General features: G+C 39.2%; 1 protein-coding gene and 1 pseudogene across 1 annotated transcript in view; one reads left to right on the top strand and one right to left on the bottom strand.

Annotated features, from left to right (window-relative positions):
* The window catches only part of NAALADL2 (N-acetylated alpha-linked acidic dipeptidase-like 2), a 1,157,216-nt gene that overhangs the window by 257,073 nt on the left and 882,842 nt on the right, over nt 1-17,301 (top strand). Inside the window, exon 2 of the mRNA XM_006890336.1 lies at nt 14,874-15,378. Coding sequence (XP_006890398.1) covers nt 14,874-15,378 — 505 coding nt within the window. The remainder of the gene's footprint in view (nt 1-14,873; nt 15,379-17,301) is intronic.
* On the bottom strand, nt 10,346-11,529 carry LOC102851707 (annotated as a pseudogene).

The raw sequence follows: 17,301 nt of genomic DNA, 5'->3' as shown, positions 1-17,301 counted from the left end.
AACAACAACAACAACAGTATTATCCTATTACTAGAGCATTGGAAAACATAATTCACAGAATGAAGTTCTTACCCCTAACTTTAAGTGATGTAATATACTGCCAGAATTATCTTTATAATATAAGGAACATGCTATTTGGCTACAAAGAATTCTTGTCACTGCAGTATCTTGGATTAATACTTCAACTAACAGGATTAAAATTTGAATGTTAGATATTGACGTTTTCACATGAAGCTTTTCTTGTTAGGCGTCACCGGTTGTTTTCAGTGTATCGTGGTCTTGGGTGCACACAGCATGGCCTGGCCCTGGAACATTCATCTAATTGTTGTGCTCAGGCCATTGTTATGACCATTGTGTCAACCCTCCTCATTGAGGGATGCCAGCCTTTCCACTACTCGCTCCAGAAACTGACTGCTCTTGGAAACATGTCTGTAGTCGGGGGACGGAGTGCTGCATCCTGGCTATCCTTCTTCTAAGATAGATTTGTGCTTCTTTTGGTCAGCCTATTCTATAAGCAACGTTCCCCACCACCACCGCAATTTAAAAGCATTCCTTATGCTTTGGTCTTTATTTTAATTCATTGTCCAAGTATCCTCTCCATATGAAGCAATTCATAACTCAATGACTAGGGGGATAAAAGGACAATTGATGCCTTTGAGCTGTGGTGCTGGAGAAGAGTATGGAATATACATGGACTGCTAAAAGAACATACAGTTTCATGCTAGAGAGGGTGAGGCCAGGCTGTGCCTTGGAGGCAAGGATTCTGAAGCTTCTTCTGACATACTTTGGACATGTTGCAAGGAAGAACCAGTCCTTGGAAAAAGGGACATCATGCTTGGGACAGTAGAGGGACAACACAAGAGAGGAAGACCCTTGATGAAATGGATTTGTTTAGTGACTGGGGTAATAGGGTAGGTGTGTCAGAGACGATAAGATTGACACAAGATAGAGTTTAGGGCTGTTGTACATAGAGTTCTATGATTGGCAGCTGGTGCATAACAACCACCACAACAATAACTCTTGTTTACTGAATTTAGAATACATACTGCAACAGTGTTCTTAGGCTAGCTTGTTGTTACCATGTAGCTTTGCATCGTAACTGACACTCTAGTGGGTTTTCAGAGGCATTATACTGCATTAATATTAACGTTGGGAGAAAAGAGTCCATCTTTCTCCTGTGGAACAGCTGGTAGATTTGAACCAAATGTTTTGGGTTGGCAGTGTTAGGTTGGCAGTGGAGGGAGCTCTTTACCACCAGCTTACCTTCAAGGCTTTCTATCTCAAAGGCTGCTAAAAGAACAAGCTCCTCTTTCTCAGAGAAAGTGTGACCAGTGTGCTTTGGAGGAAGGGAAGATGAAGCTTCATCGCACACACATTGGTCATGTTGTTAGAAAAGGAAGGTCCTTGGAGGACACCAGGCTTGGAAAGGTGGGAAGACCCTCAATAACGTGGATTGGCATGTCTGTTACATTTCCAAGCAAGCCTGTCACATTTCAAATCCCAACTTTTCAACATCACAACACCCATGCCTTCTTGGAGCCCACAAAAGCTGTCAGGATGCCAAAAAACGTAACATATTTTACTGTTCTGCTACCCCGATGTAGGAGCTCTTGTGGGGTTGTTGTTGTTAAGTGCCATCGAGTCGCAGGCGACTCATAGTGTGACCCTGTGAAGGAGAGTCCTTGACGCTTGGGTGCCTTTCATCCTCTCTCCAAGTTCATAGGGTTTCCGGAGTCAAGCTATTATGGAAGTGGACGCCACTCTGTATAAATTGCAATTCTAACCCAAAGGCCACACCTTTCTGGCAGTGGGAACCCACCAGCCATTCAGCCAGGAGAAGGTGACTCTCCCCTGGTGATTCACAGTCTCAGAAGCCCAGTGGAAGGCTAGCTATCGGGCAGTTACTACTCACAGTTGTATGGTTCTCTGGTTTCGATCACGATCGTGTCTACAAGGATCTCAATGGCCATTTGATCTGACAGGTCTTCCCTTGATCTTTAAATCTGTTCTGGTTCCAGGGCTGAAAAGAAGATCTTGATTGTTAGGTCTTCTCTGCATCCCAAAAGGCATCTTTGTGGTTATGCATAAAGAAAAGAGGCTTGTAAGCAGAGAACACTGGCGGAAAGACGGCAATGCCTACTTTCTGACCTCTTCTAAACATGATTTTAGAAACTTCCCTTTTCTCTTTCTGAGAAAGGACACAGGGCTGCAGTTCACGTTCAGCCTTTGGACGAACCCTTCTTGGTTCCCCACTACGTGTGGTTTACACTGGCGTTAGAGGGCTTTGAAGGTGTCAGGAGTTAACTCCTCCGTGGTATTACCACTTGGCGCTCTGAGAGCTGCCTGCCAGGAAGAGCCCCTTAGGTCCGCTGTGACTTTTTTTCTCCTTTCTGCCAGCATGAATGCTTTCAAATTGCTGCTTTTACACCATGGCTTTGGATTTCCAGGAACAGGCAGATGAAGCACGTATTTACATGAGACCACTAAGCATTCTATTTTTCACTTGTCAGTGATAATTTATGTATTTACTCTCTAAATATCTTCACTTCTCAAAAGGCGCCCGCATGTTTGCCCAAACTGGAAGTGCTTTATCCTGGAAATCAGATTTCCACATTTCTTAATTCCTAAAAACCAAAGCTTCTGCTTGAAATTCTCAAAGGAAAAATAACACAGAGTGGAAATTCAGTGCCTCTAAGTTAGAAATATTTTATTTTCTCAAACGATGTTGTTGTTTTTTCCTCGTTTGCTCTTTTCAGTTGTTTTCAGGAAAGAAGAGTTAAGATGTCATACAATAGAGTTAACTGTGGGAAGATTGTTGTTGCTTTAATTTGCCATCTGTTCTATTACTAGAGTTACTAGCAATCCTCTGAGCAAGGGCTCTGAAGCTTGCCCTACCTGTGCCAGCCTCTCCATGTCCAGTATATGTGAACCCATTGCTCACATCAAAGCCCTGAAGGCACTCGCCTCTGTCCTGAGTGCAGGGAAGCTGAGAGTTTCATTTAGGCTTAACCACAGTGGTTCTTGCTAACCAACATTTCAGTAGTTTTCTCCACACGTGTTTGCTTTGTAGTTTTGTGTTTATGTTTACTGAATATCTTGTGAACTTTTAATGTAAGTCTCTTCAAATACTCTGAAGAAGGAAAGAGATAAATTCTCTAGAAGTGAGTATTTTCTGAGAGTTTACTATAAATGAAAGGGATAACCAAGTCTTGGGTTTGGGGGTTTTGTTTGTTGTTTTTAACTTTTCTCTAGAATCTGGGTAGAATCAGATGTCAGAAAAGGACCTGGAAATAAACAGTCCACAACACAATAGCTTAACCAATTGTTGTCAAGATTATGCTGACTGAATTCAGTCCATAAGGACAAATATTGTATAAAACAATTTTTGTAGAATAAATATGAGAATCCAAGGGGGTGAGGGTAGAAGAAGAGGGGTGTGAATCATAGGGTCACTCTATTTGATGTGGGGGTGGTGAAAAATGGGAAAGAGCTTGTGTGAAAAAAACCACAACAATGTATTTTGAGTTTTGTAAAGAAATCAGTGTAAAATAAAATAAAAAAAGAACCTTATTGTAACTTGTAATAGCATTGAGGGATTCGTGATCATGGTGACCCCGTGTATTTATGAGGACAACAGTATCTAAAATAGACTATTGTCTGTTGATAATAAATTGCCAGGTCTTTTTCTGTGTTGCACAGGATAGATTTGAACTTCCAGTCTTCCTGTTACTAGTCAAGTGTGAAACAGCATTGTGTTCAGATTGCCTTTTCAGGAAACTCTCATAGCATACTCTATTGTTTTGTCTTATTTTAATTATTCTTGATGGTCCCCAAAGCCCAGATTTAATGATAAAATTTTGATATTGACAGCTCAGATGTTAAATACATGAACTCAAGTGACCCCCGTTACAGTGTATTACATAAATGACAGTTCCTCACAGGTACCCCAAGAAAGGCTGGCCTGCTTAGGCTTCTGGCAGGTGGTCATGCATATGCAAGTGATCTCAGACAAATTTACACAAACTGGCTGGATCTCATCAAACGATTTTCTTTCGAATCATGTTGGCTGTATTTAGAAATGTGTAGCCCATTAATGTGTCATTTTTAAGCATCTCTTTCACAGGCCATTTCATGGTCAAGATAGTTGGGCTTCAGAATCAAGGTTTCGTTTTATACTCTGCAAGTTCTATCTCTTCTCTGTTAAATGCAGTGTAGTCTCACAGTTAAGAGTGAGTTTCGACTGGTTTGTTTTCCTAAAAATAAATCACAGATGAAATTTCCTCTTTGCTGTATGCTCTATATACATTGTTTGTTCAATTAGTGAAGCATGAACAACAAATAATTATTGTTATTTCTTTTATGCAGTTGACATCCAAAATTACAATTAAATAAAGAATCCCTGATGCATTTAAAGGCACTGTAGCAATTGCCAAGGGCATTTTACAAAACCACAGATGGGAAAAAAAAATCTCATTATACCGAAAAATTAAGTCAGCAAACAGAGTATTTTAAATTACTGCTTTTATGGTCTTGTCTTTTGCCCTGCTCTCAAGTTGAGACCATTAAAGCTTTCAACAACAAAAGTTTATTCCATAAACATAGACTTTATTTGTGCTAACTGGTGTCATGCTAAAATAAACATGTGCCAAATGTTTTTAGCCTATAACTAATATCCTTAAATTTAGATTTAAAATTTCTTCTGGGTACTCATACAGTTCACAGGGAAAGTGCCTTAAGTGATACTGCACAGAGGTCCACAGCAAATGCTTCCTGATGAGGCACTGACATTTCTAATGAATGCCTTTCCTCCAATCAGTCTGCCCACACAAGCAGATGGTTTGACGATCAGAGCTTCAGGACACACTACCTGAATATTTCCTCTTTCTACAATAAAGGTTCAATAATAGAACTGTCATTCTGCCTCATGTTTTAAAATTAATCTCCTAGAGACATTTGTTTTACTTACAACTTTCACCAGTAGGAAAGCCTTCAGATGTCTTGGTGATTCTAAGAACATCTGTACCACTTTTATACTGTTGGACTTAATCAGTATAACATCAGTGGAAAAAAAAATATATATATAATCTCATGTTTATATATGTGTATATATATAAAATATCATGTTTATATATGTGTATATATATTTCATGTGTATGTCTATCTCATGTTTATATATATAAATCTCATAGATGTCATGTTTATATATCTATCATGTTTTTATATATTCTCATGTTTATGTATATATCTCATTTTTATACCTTATGTTTATATATGTCTAATTTTATATATATATATATCTTATGTTCATATAGTTACATATAAAAACATAAGATATATATATTGTTGTTGTTATGTGCCCTCAAGTCATTTGAGACTCATGGCAACCCTATGTACAAGAGCTCTAAACCCTGCTCTATCCTATGCCAATGTCAATGTCTCTGACACACCTACTTCCATTACCCCAATCACTGAATTGATCCATCTCATCAAGGGCCTTCCTCTCTTGTGCTGTTCCTCCACCCTCCCAAACATTATGTCCCTCTCCAAGGACTGCTCTCTCCTTACAACAGGCCCAAAGTATGTCAGATGTAGCTTCAGAATCTTTGCCTCCAAGGAGCAGCCTGGTTTCAACTTCTCCTGGACAAACCTATTTGTACTAGCAGTCTGTGGTGTATTCAACAGTCTTCTCCAATACTGCAGCTCAAAGACATCAGTTCTCTATCATCTCTAGTCATTGTCCAGCACTCTGAAGTATAGCACGGAATTGTGAAGACTGTGGCATGGATCAGGTGCACCTTAGCCTCCAGCCTAATGTCATTGCTCTAAAATACTCTGGAAAGTTCCCTGACAGCTGACTTTCCCAATGCAATTAGTAGTGAATATAAATATAGTGAATCTCACTCGCTCGCTCTCCCCCTCTCTCGCTCTTCCTCTCCCCTCCCCTTCCTACCTACCTATCTATCCACCTCTATCTATCATGTGTAGAGTCTCAGGATTATACATGACAATTATTGTTGATGTTATATGTCCTGTTAACGTGTAATCAGTTCATAGCTGACCCTCTACATTGTTTTCAGAGACAGTAAGTTGCATGGAAGGAGACTGCCCATAGTTTCCCCTTGAAGCCACTGGTGGTTTTGAACTGTGTGCCTTTGGTTTTGCAACGTAATTCCTTACCACTAAGTAACCAGAGCTGTATACATCACTATTTCCTGGAAATGAAAATATAACTCTATACTATTACAGAAAAAAGTCTGTGATTCTTTTTGTTCCTGTTGGTGGTAAGTTTCATCGAGTTGACCGTGACTCATAGTGACGTTATAAACAGATGGAAACTGCCTTCTCCTGTATGGTCTTCACCGCCTTTCCAAGCTCAAACCTGTTGTTGCAATCAATGTTCTATTCCTTCTTGTTTGTTTAAAAACTGGACTCTGTAATGACAAAATCTTGAACTTATGCATGTACAGTGTAACAGAAACTTACGCATAAATGTAAGCTAAACTTCCCTTTTACCTATTTGAACCATAGCCAATGATTAACTTGATGTTTCCTATCCTCAAAAGCGCTTACATTCATAGCTTCATTTTTCATTGTCCCTGGGTTTCTGTTTGTAAAGCTCAAAGCATGATCATACTTTAGGTTAAGCAAGACTATATTTCCTTTCTAAAAAAACAAATTTTTAATTTTTATACCTGCTTGCTTACAATATTTGTATACTTTTCCACACCGGATCTTTCCCGTTTCCTTTGCCCACCCACCCCTCTATCTCTCAAATTGGGCAACCCTATGATTCTCCCCCTCCCCATCCTCACCCTTCTGGTCCTACCCTGGCCTTGCTCCTCCCGCCCCTGAATCCTCATACGTATTTTACTATCTATCTTTCTAATTCTACAGTAACCGTCTTATACAGTATTTGTCTGTATGGGACTGAGTTAGTTCACTCAGCATAGTGCTCTCCAATACTTCCCATGTTAGGTAGTGATTTTCAAAATCATTACTCCTGCATGAATACATAGCATTTATTTTTAAGAATGTATATAATTATTGGAGCAAGTAACTTTTTTGCTAGTGGAAAAATGATGCCATGTTAAACTCTGTACTAAACACCTTAAATCTTTTTCTCTCATTAATTTCTCACAATAACTTTGTATCTCCAGTGCTTTTCTTACTCTTATCCCACAAATGCGGACTTTAAGCATAAAGACATTAAGTATTGGTTTATTATAATGAAGACCTGGAATTTGAACTGGGTAATCTGACTGACTACCTGTCCCACCACTGCTATTGGCTGAACTCCAATCACAGTGACCCTGGGGGGGGGGGTGGTCAGAGTGACCAAGTGACCTTCCTTTAGAATTTCCCTGAATGTCAAACCTTGATGAGAACAGTCACATCTCTTTATTATAGCTGGTAGGTTCAAACCACTGACTTTTTGGAGGTGGTGGTGATTGCTGTTATGTGCCGTCAAGTTGCCTGCGACTCATAGCGACCCTGTGTACAAAAACCCCAGACCCTGCTCTAACCTGTGCCAATCTCACCATCTCCAACACACCTACCCCCATTACCACAGTCACTGAATCAATCCACCTCATAGAGAATCTTCCTCTCAAAGTCACCAGGATTCCTAATCTGACTTGTTGTCTACTGTTGAGTCAGAACTGACCCATTGCTGACCCTCCGGGGTTTCAGAGGCAATTAATCACACAGGAGGAGATGGCCCATCTCGAACCGTGTACCTTCGGGATTGCAGTACAGCTTCTTGCCACGAGGCCACCAGAGCTCCGTATGTCTACTCATTCAATTTTTTAATAAAGCATTAGCCGAGTAAATCCCCTACTATTCTTGCTAAGCAAGACTATACTAGTGCTGTGTGAATTTAAATGACATTATAACAAATATCTTATTACTTTTTTATTTTATGAATATTTTTCATCTAAAGTGTTGCTTAACCTAGGTCTACGGGAGCTAGAGATTACATTTTTTGCATGGACTTCTCAGCCTGCTTCTGTATTCACTTTTTATTTCTATATGATTTACTTAGTTTTAGCCAGTAAAAAGGTGTGAAAGAAACAGCATTCTGAAGTATGAATTTACTTTTAAACTAATCATAGTCTCACTGTGGATGCAAATTCATTTTTATTGATTTAAGGCTGTCATATCCCAGAAAAATATCTTTCGCTTCAACTTGTATCTGTTTTATTTTCCTTGTAGAAAGATGAGTGTATATAAAAGATAAATGTTTTAGTACATTAGATTTTAAAAACAATTTAAACTTCCATGCAGACATTAGTGGGAAAGAATCTCACCTGAGTAGGACATGTTGATGAATAAGATATATTAAAAATGAGAAAAATATATTCTACTTTTCCTAAAAATTGCGCTTAAGGAGAAAGATTCACTGGTAAATTATAGCATAAAGGATGTTACAGATATTTGTGTTTGAAGAACTGTCACAAGTTTCCCTTCCCTCATCTGCATAAAACTGCATCTTTTTTACAGGATTAGTGTGGTTTTGTTGGTATTCTTTCTTGTGTGCCCTCAACTGTGGGAGTCTCCTGCGACTCATAGCGACCCTATGTACAGCGGCCCTGAAGCCCGTCCTGTCCTGAGTTTCACTCGGGACACACCGACCCCATTTCCACATTACTGTATCAACCCATCTCATCTGATCTTCCTTTCCTGTGCTGTCTCTCCACCCTTCTGAGCATGATGTCCTTTCCCAAGGACTGGTCCCTCCTGCTTACATGCCCAATGTATGTGAGACAGAGCTTCCAACTCCTATCCTTCAAGGAGAAATTTGGTTTCACCCTTTCTAAGACACACCCATTTGTTCTCAGTGAGTTCCATGGCATGTTCAGTATTCTTCCCCAGAACTACAATTCAAAAGTATCAATTCTCTGTCATCTTTAGTCATTGTCTAGCTCTCAGATGCATAACTAGTAATTGCAAAAACCGTGGCCTGGATCAGGTGCATCTTAATCTCTAGACTGACTCTGTAATCTACTATGGGAGTTTTTGTTTGTATACAGGTATGTCTATTTGTTTAATCATTAAAATAGAACAGTTTCAAAATGATAAGACAGTGTAAATTTAATAGATATGTTGTCTAAGTATGATAAAATAAAGCTTGAATACTAGGATTATATGATCACACCCAATCCATTAGTTCTCATAAAGTTTTCACTATGCAATGGGAAAATCTACAGTTAGAGACCTTTCCAAATTATTGAGGAGTTGTGATGTCAGTTTGAGGACTAAGGTACATCTGATTCAGGCTATGGTCTTTCTGATTACTAGCTAAGCATCCAAGACCTGGATAATGAATAAAGATGACAGAAAAAGAATTGATGCTTTTGAGCTGTGGTGTTGGAGAAGAGCACTGAACATTTCATGGATGGACAAGAAAATGAATAGATTTGTCTTAGAGAGGGTGCAACCAGAGTGCTCTTTGGAGTCAAGACTGCTGAGGCTTCGCCTAATGTACTTTGGACAAATTGCTAGGATGTGCTATTCGCTATTCTTGGAAAGGGACATGGAAGGTGAGGGTCTGCAAAGGAGAGGAACACCCTCAACCAGGTGGACTCACAGGGTGACTGCTACCGTGGGCTCTTGTGTGTCAGGAAGTGTGAGGATGGCACAGGACTGGACTGGTTTCAGATCTTTTGTTTATAGGGTCGCTATGATTCGTATTCTATTTGATGTCACCTAACAACAACAACAATAACAACGACCACCCAAGCCATGGCATTTTCAACTGTTTCCTACGCCTGTGGAAGTTGTACAATAAATAAAGAGATTGAGTAATTGATGCTTTTGGACTGTGATCTTGATGAAGAAGACTTAATATATTCTGACAAAAGAGCAAGCCACCCTGTCCTGGAGGAACAGCAGCTTGGTTGTGGCTTGGAGGCAAAGATGATGAACTTGGACTCACACACTTTGGAAATATTGTAGAGAAATACGAGTCTTTGGAAAAAAAAATATGTGCTTGGAAAAGTAGAGAGTCATCAAAAGAGAGGAAAACTCATAAGAAGGTGGATTAAAACAGGAAATGGAACCGTACACTTGGACATGGCAGAGATCACGAAGGAGATGCAGGGTCTGGAAAGGCTACAGTACGTCCTGACGTAAGGTCCCAGGGTTGGCCTTATCTGGAAGGCACCTAATAATGACAACAACATCTAATATGTGCTAATTTGACTGATTTTTCTTTTTAATATTTTTGCAAAACCCAAAACAAAACCCTTGAAATACGCTTGTCAGATGAAGTCAATTCATCCTTTCCAGGGAAGCAGAAGGTCGACCAGTGCAGATTATCCTCAGGCCACATACACCCTTGTTTTCCTCACTGCTGCTTGCACTCTCCTGGGTTTTGATCCTCCTTAATGTCATAGTCTGGATTATTTTCCTCATCTCCTTGCTCTTTTACTACTTCACCTTCTTCTTCTTCTTCTATGTCATCGTCATCGTCATCATCATCATCTTCTATGTAAAGTATAACACCGATCTTGGAATTACATGCTCACATAAAAAGTGATTGATTCCCAAGTCTGCAGCAAGGATAGCTTCAGCAGCAGTATCCCAATCTCCACTCTCAGGAACTTCAGGAGGGGTAAAAAAAAAATGAAAGAAAGAGTCATTGGAAATGGTTTTAGTCACAGGATGAACTGTTCCACGTCCCTTATGTTTCTGCTGCTTCTTAACAGTTTTCAACGTGACATTCTTTCCTTTATTCCAGTCTCTCTGGCACCCTGTATAACCCATAATTTCTGGTCGATCAGAAGAAAAGGGGTCAGAATCATCTGGTTCAGACCTCACCTGTAGGTCTTTGTCAACACTGCGTTTGTGAAATACTCATTGGCTTCAAAGTGAAATTCCAAGACAAAAACTCTTTGGCTGGCCCGCATCCGAGCATTTCACCTTAACATCTTTCAAGAGCTTCTGAATAGGCTCCTCATGTCCCGAACCATATCATTAAGCAAGTCAACATTCTTAAATATAGTCAACCAAATGTGGGAATTCCTTTGGGATCTTCTTTTTCTTCATCTTTCTTCTCATCTTCAACCTTAGCCTTTCTCTCAGCTCCTCTGAAATTTCATCCTCCACGTCTGGTTTCTACTCACATTCTTCTCCTGTGGGCTCATAATTTGCATTGATGATCTCAAAACGCTGATCATATAGAGGTTGCTAGAGATCAGCATATTTTCTTTCAAAATCTTGAACTTCCTCATAGAATTTGGCTTCTTTTTGTGTACATTTAACTTGAAGGTTTTAAGATCATTCACTCGTCTTTTCAGTAACATAAGCAAAGTCTCAATGTATCTTGTTGGTGTGTCTACCAGGCCATCAAGTCTTTCTTGAAGGGCTGCAAGAATCTGAGGATTTTGCATCATCTGAACAGTAAGCTGCCACACTGATTTTTGTTTCTTCACCAGTTTCTTCTACTTCTACTTCTTCAACATCATCCGACTCTTGACCACGTTCAGACTGTTCCTTGTCAACGTCTGCCATGTTGTAAGAAGAACTCCAAATATCGGAGGCTAGAACGCGGAGGCCGGTGGCTGGAACTGCACAGGGAGTGACTCAGGCAGGCTGCAGTGAGGCTACGTTTTGCTTGGATTTAGAAATTAGACAATCCTGGTAAAATAAGTGTGCTAGATCCTTGATAGAGCTCATAAGTTACAGGTATTTTGAAGATAACTGTGTTCTACATGACACCTAAAAAGTAATTTGTGCTAACTCAAAATTGAATCTGCCAAAGTCATGTCTATGTGGTACCTTAAAACTCATGTTTGATTCTAGATGGTTCATTAGTCTACACACATATTTTAAAGTGAAGCAAGCTTTTAGGACAAAAGTTTGTTTTTTCAGACTTTCAAGGGGGGGGGAAGAAGAACAAACTGGGGAGGAGGGTAGAGAAAATAGTGCAACAGTGAATGAATGAAAATCTAAAATCTCTGTAAATGTTCATTAAAATTAATAAAATTTAATAATTAAAAAGTTTGTTTTTTGCAGAAAGTCACTACTTTTTTTGTCTAAGGCAAGATATTTTAAAGAAACCGATTTCTAAAAATTTAATACACATATTCAGGGAATTCACTGTTTTTCCCTTCCAACTAAAATACTTAAAAATTCTTGATTGTTTCTACTTTTATGTATCAATTTCCTAGGTAATTTTGCTCAAAATTTTAAATTTTATTGCAATAATCAGCTCTATCCGCACTAGACCTGGAGACTACATCCTAGGAAGACAGAATTTAGCGACAATTTATTATTAATGTATAATGAGTGGGAATGTGGTGGGAAGGGCGTCAGACATATCATGATGAACAGTTAATATCTGCGTCTGCGTTGCGTTCTAATTGATAGCTCTGTCTGATGTTTGAAAAGCATTAAATTGCTGATGTACATGTGATGGAATGCCTTTTGTCAGGCTAGGGAGGAAAACTCTGCCTCATCATTGCAGATGATTTTCAAATGATTTGTAGAGAAATGACTTTGGATGTTTGTATTAAAGGTCAGAATTAGAGATCTCACATTTCTATAGTCACTCCCATGTGCAAAGTCTTTCTTTAGCATAAACCATGCTCTGCAAATCTATTTTTTTAAGTCTTTATAGAGAAAGACTGTGGATCATTAAATTGTAAGAAAAATGCAGCAGATTGCATTAGGACAGGATCAAAATAAATTGGTCAATAATACATGAATTGAACAGTCAAAAAGATAAATATAGTAATATGTCAAGGTAGTGGAATTTATTGATGCTTGAGCTAACAAAGAAAAAATTGCTGGCATTTTGAAATTGTCATTTATTATGTATATTCAAGTGAAATAGATTAAAAGGTATTTAACTTTGCAATCTAAAAGGATCTCCTGTTTTATAGTTCTGCATTTCACCTGTGTGCATTTATGTGTGGAGGACACGTATTCGAGCATCATTTTCCTAGGTCTTGATAAAGTTGTTGTGTTGAGTCCACTCTATGTCCCTGTGAATGACAGACCTGAAGCTTGCCCCTATCCTGACCGTCCTCCAATTCCTGAGTTCACGGCTGCAGCCGCTCTAGCAAGTCATTTCATTGAGTTCTTCCATTTCACTGATCTTCTGCTTTCCAAGCATCCTGGCTCCCAAGTGTCCGTTTGTAGTCATCACACTCTTGGCCATCTCAAAAGGAAAGATGCTTGATGGGTGAAGGAATCTTTTTACATGGAGACTCATAGGCCTATCTGGTTGAATAAATCGAGCTCAGTTATTATTCCAACAACCTTCACGGACAGCAAAATAAAAACTAAAATCTGGTATTGTTTTTTCTATATGCTATTGAGTTGTGCTTGTCAATGATAAATCTGAACCCTGCCCTTTCCTGTACTATCCTCATGACTTTTAACATGGTCAAACTCATTGTTACAATAACTGTGTCAGTCCCTCTGGTTGATGGTTTTCTGGCCTTCCACCTTCCCCAGTCCAATCTCTTTATCCAAGGACTGGTACATTCTGACAACAGGCCCCAAATACCTAAGATAGAATTTCATCAGCCTTGAGCCTAATGGACACAATTCTAGTATACAATGCCAAATACACACTTGAGTGATGATAGTTTTTATTTTGCACTGTCGTAGTTGTTGTACTTGAATGGTAATGGTTTTTATTTTGCATTATGATTTTTATCTTATTCTATACAATAAATTTAAAAACATACAACAAGAAAAGCAAATTATAGTGGGACAAATAGAAAAATCATAAAATAGAGTGAGAAACTCAAATGTCAACTGAGGGACAAATCTCCTACTCAGAAAATATAAGTGTAAATACTCTTAATCTGCAACCGTAATTCAGCAGTGGGTTACTGAAAATAGAGTTAAGACCTCTTGCCGCTAATTAGTCTAGTTCTTCTAACATCACTCTGCAGGACACAGGCTCTATCATCCAAAAGAGGGTAGGGGAGAAAGCCCTCCATCTGCTGCTCCTGCTGCGAAGTTATGAGACCCTAGTCTCTCAGTCTGGCAGAGGACTTCCTTTTTGGATTTCTGCCATGCCGGACATCTACTTAAATTTCAGGCCAATTTATGCCATTGATTCTTGAAATATCTTGGTCCTCTTTGATGGCCTTGAAATTTTCCAACCTCTCTGGTAACTTATGACTAGAGAATATATCATATTATGTTTACTCCTATAGAATTACTCCATGAAACATTTTTTTCTGTGTGTTCTCCTTGTAAGTTTGTATTTTTGAAAATTAACTCTGGCAATGTAAATTGTTACAGTATTTTCTCCTCTATTTATCAAATCATGTTATATTGTCTCTGCCTTTAATTTTTTCAAAGGGATCTTACTAATTTATACATATTTTTCCTTCATTATAATACATTATCTTCCAATGCTATACAATGCAACTTTAATTTTTACTTCTGAGTGTCACAGACTAATAGAGTGTATAATATGAAAAATCTTAACCCAAATGCCCTCTATTTTTATGTCCTTTTTTAAAGTAAAATAAACAATGAAAATAGGATTAAATACTTCATCAGTATTAGTCTGTGATGTTTTGTAAGTAGCTCTAGTGGTGTGGTGTGAAACGTGAGGTGCTGTAGTTTCAATCAACCAGCGATTCCTTGGAAGAAAGATGGTCAATCTCCTTCCATAAGGATCTGCACTTGTGGAAACCCAAGTGTGGGATTCTGTGAATCAGAATCATTCAGCGGCCGTGTATTTAGGGTGTTCTCTATATGAAGTTTGATAGGAAATTTATCACAATCTTTGTTTACCATCAGTAAAACATGGCAAGTACCAGTCTGATTTACAGACTTGTATTTGTTTCTTTTTATCATCGAAGGTTTTTCTATCTTATAGAAATCGGTATCTTTTGTTTTCACAGGTAAAAAGATGGCCTATCAGAAAGTCAGTGCAGACCAGAGAGGTCCTGGACACTCCCAGTTCTTGGACAGTGACGACCTTCAAGCCACTGCCCTTGACCTGGAGTGGGACATGGAGAAGGAACTGGAGGAGCCTGGATTTGATCAGTTCCAGTTGGAGGGTGCTGCGAATCAGAACGCGAGGCATTCAGAGACAGAAGACCTTAACCTTGATTCCATTCAGCCCTCAGCCTCCCCCAAAGGAAGGTTCCAGAGACTCCAAGAGGAGCCTGACTATGTCACCCGTTACGCACGACCTGCACCAAAGAGCAGCCGCTACAGTTTTTGCCGCCTTTTGAAAATATTTTGCACAGCGACCACATTATTTATTTTTGGAATTTTGATGGGTTATTATACGCACAAAAATTGCCCATCAGAAGAAGCAACGTCTTCGGGAATGGATGATCCTCATTTATCCCGAGAGATTCTCAAGGCAATTCAAGCAGAGAATATTAAGAAGTCGTTCAGGTAGGTGAGGAGGAAACGGATGCCTCGGGCTGCGTTTCCTGGGAAAGCTCCTCACAGGGTAGCAGTGTGGTTGGTTTGATTTTTGCCGTGGTTTATAGACATCTTGAAAGCTGAGAAACCTAACATGTCAGCACAACAGACACTTCTCACAAGGAGCAGACACATTTCCAGATTTATGCATAGCAATACAAGTTCAGGGTGCTAGTTTATTAATTGAAAATAAAAATCACTATTATTATTATGGAATTTGGAAAGGAACTTTGTGACTCCTAACCAAAAAGTAGATGATTCAAATGTGCCCGTCATTCTGCTGGAGAAAGAGGTAGCGTGGGAGACTGTATAAATGACAGCCTTGGAAGCCCAATGAGACAGTCTTTCTCTGCCCTACTGAATCATTGTGGCTGTGATTATATGCCAGCCAGTGGGCCTTACAAGGCTGTAGATCACACAGGAGGAGACTGCCCATCTTTCTCTCACGAAGCAACTGGTGGAACCGAACAGCAGGCCTTTGTGTTGACAGCACAGAACTTTCCCACCAGGTCACAGGGGCTCTCTGTGGAGTCATTATTACTTGAAATGGATGAGACAGTAGTAGATTATGGACATTTAAATGTTAAGTCTCTCAACCATCCCCCCCCCCCCCCGTTCCTGTTGGGAAGCACTTGTAGGCCCAAGTGGGATGAAAAAATACAGGATATATTTTAGGTAAAAATGATTTACTCATATGATTGAACATTTTGATGATATCAGACTAACATGGACTTCCTTCATGGACTGAGGCAGCCCACTGCCGTCCTGCATTGGGAGCAGAAGAGCACACTGGTAAGGTGGGTCTTCCGCATTGTGAAATCTCCAATGAGTACATTTCTATGAAACATGGTGTGTTACACACATTAGACTGTTTTAAAAGATTATTTTTCTTAAAGGTAAATTTGTATAGGATGTTCCTACCTAGAATAGGATTTTTTGAAAGTTAGACTACAAAAAAATATTAGTTAGTAGCCTTTAATTCTGATTTTGAGCAACAGATCTACTCCCCATAGTAATATTGTTGTTGATTGCCTTTGAGTCAAACATGACTCATAGCGACCCTATGAACAAAAGGCCTGAAGCCCCTCTGCAACTATCGACATTTACCAAAGTTTATAGAGTTTCTAGTGGCATGTTATTTAGGAAGTGGATGCCACTCGTGTTTCTAACATACTAGTGGGTAAAATAAAAACTTCTGCTGTTTGCGACATCATTAGCAGATATGTTGATTCTTCAAGATTAGTTCATATATTTACCAAATGAAGATCTGAAGAGAAGGCTCAACATTAGCTTCTACATGTATCTACCATGTTTACATTGTAAGGATAATCCGAGGTACATCTCATGTGTTGTCTGAAGGTAGGTGGCAAAGGTGGAATACTGTTTGTTTCCCAAGAAAAACCTTCCAACCACTCTGATTTATTACAACTAAGCTATTCTCTGTAATGTATCTTTAGGGTTCCACTCCAGGAGATCATTCCGACTGAATCGGCATCATTTAATCCATATAAAATAACTGATATGCTGGTATTGGTGAACTATAATCTTACTAAAAAGATCCTGCTTCAGTCCTGGGACTTTGTTTCTTCTCTATCGTGTGTCTGTTTTCAATGGTACATGAGCATCCCTGGAATGTGTAATGTACAGATGATAACACAAGTTATTAGGTGTTTATTCAACTGCTTAGGGTGAGTTTTAGTAAATGAGGAATAATAATGTTTGTACCAATGGGATGCTGCTGGAGGCTCCCATCCAGTCTCTAGGTCTTTCGTGTTGGGTAGGTTGCTTCCTTACACACACATGCACTTGTTGAAGCACTGGTGTCTGTCTTATAAGGTAAGACTTGTGTACTGTTTAGTGCCATTTGTATCATCAGGCCCTGGCTGCTCTGTC

This window comes from Elephantulus edwardii, unplaced genomic scaffold, assembly GCF_000299155.1.
Source record: "Elephantulus edwardii isolate Elephantulus edwardi_28Jun2011 unplaced genomic scaffold, EleEdw1.0 scaffold00088, whole genome shotgun sequence".
Taxonomy (NCBI): domain Eukaryota; kingdom Metazoa; phylum Chordata; class Mammalia; order Macroscelidea; family Macroscelididae; genus Elephantulus; species Elephantulus edwardii.
Note: the sequence above shows the minus strand (reverse complement) of the source record. Positions and strands in the feature narration are given on the sequence as shown.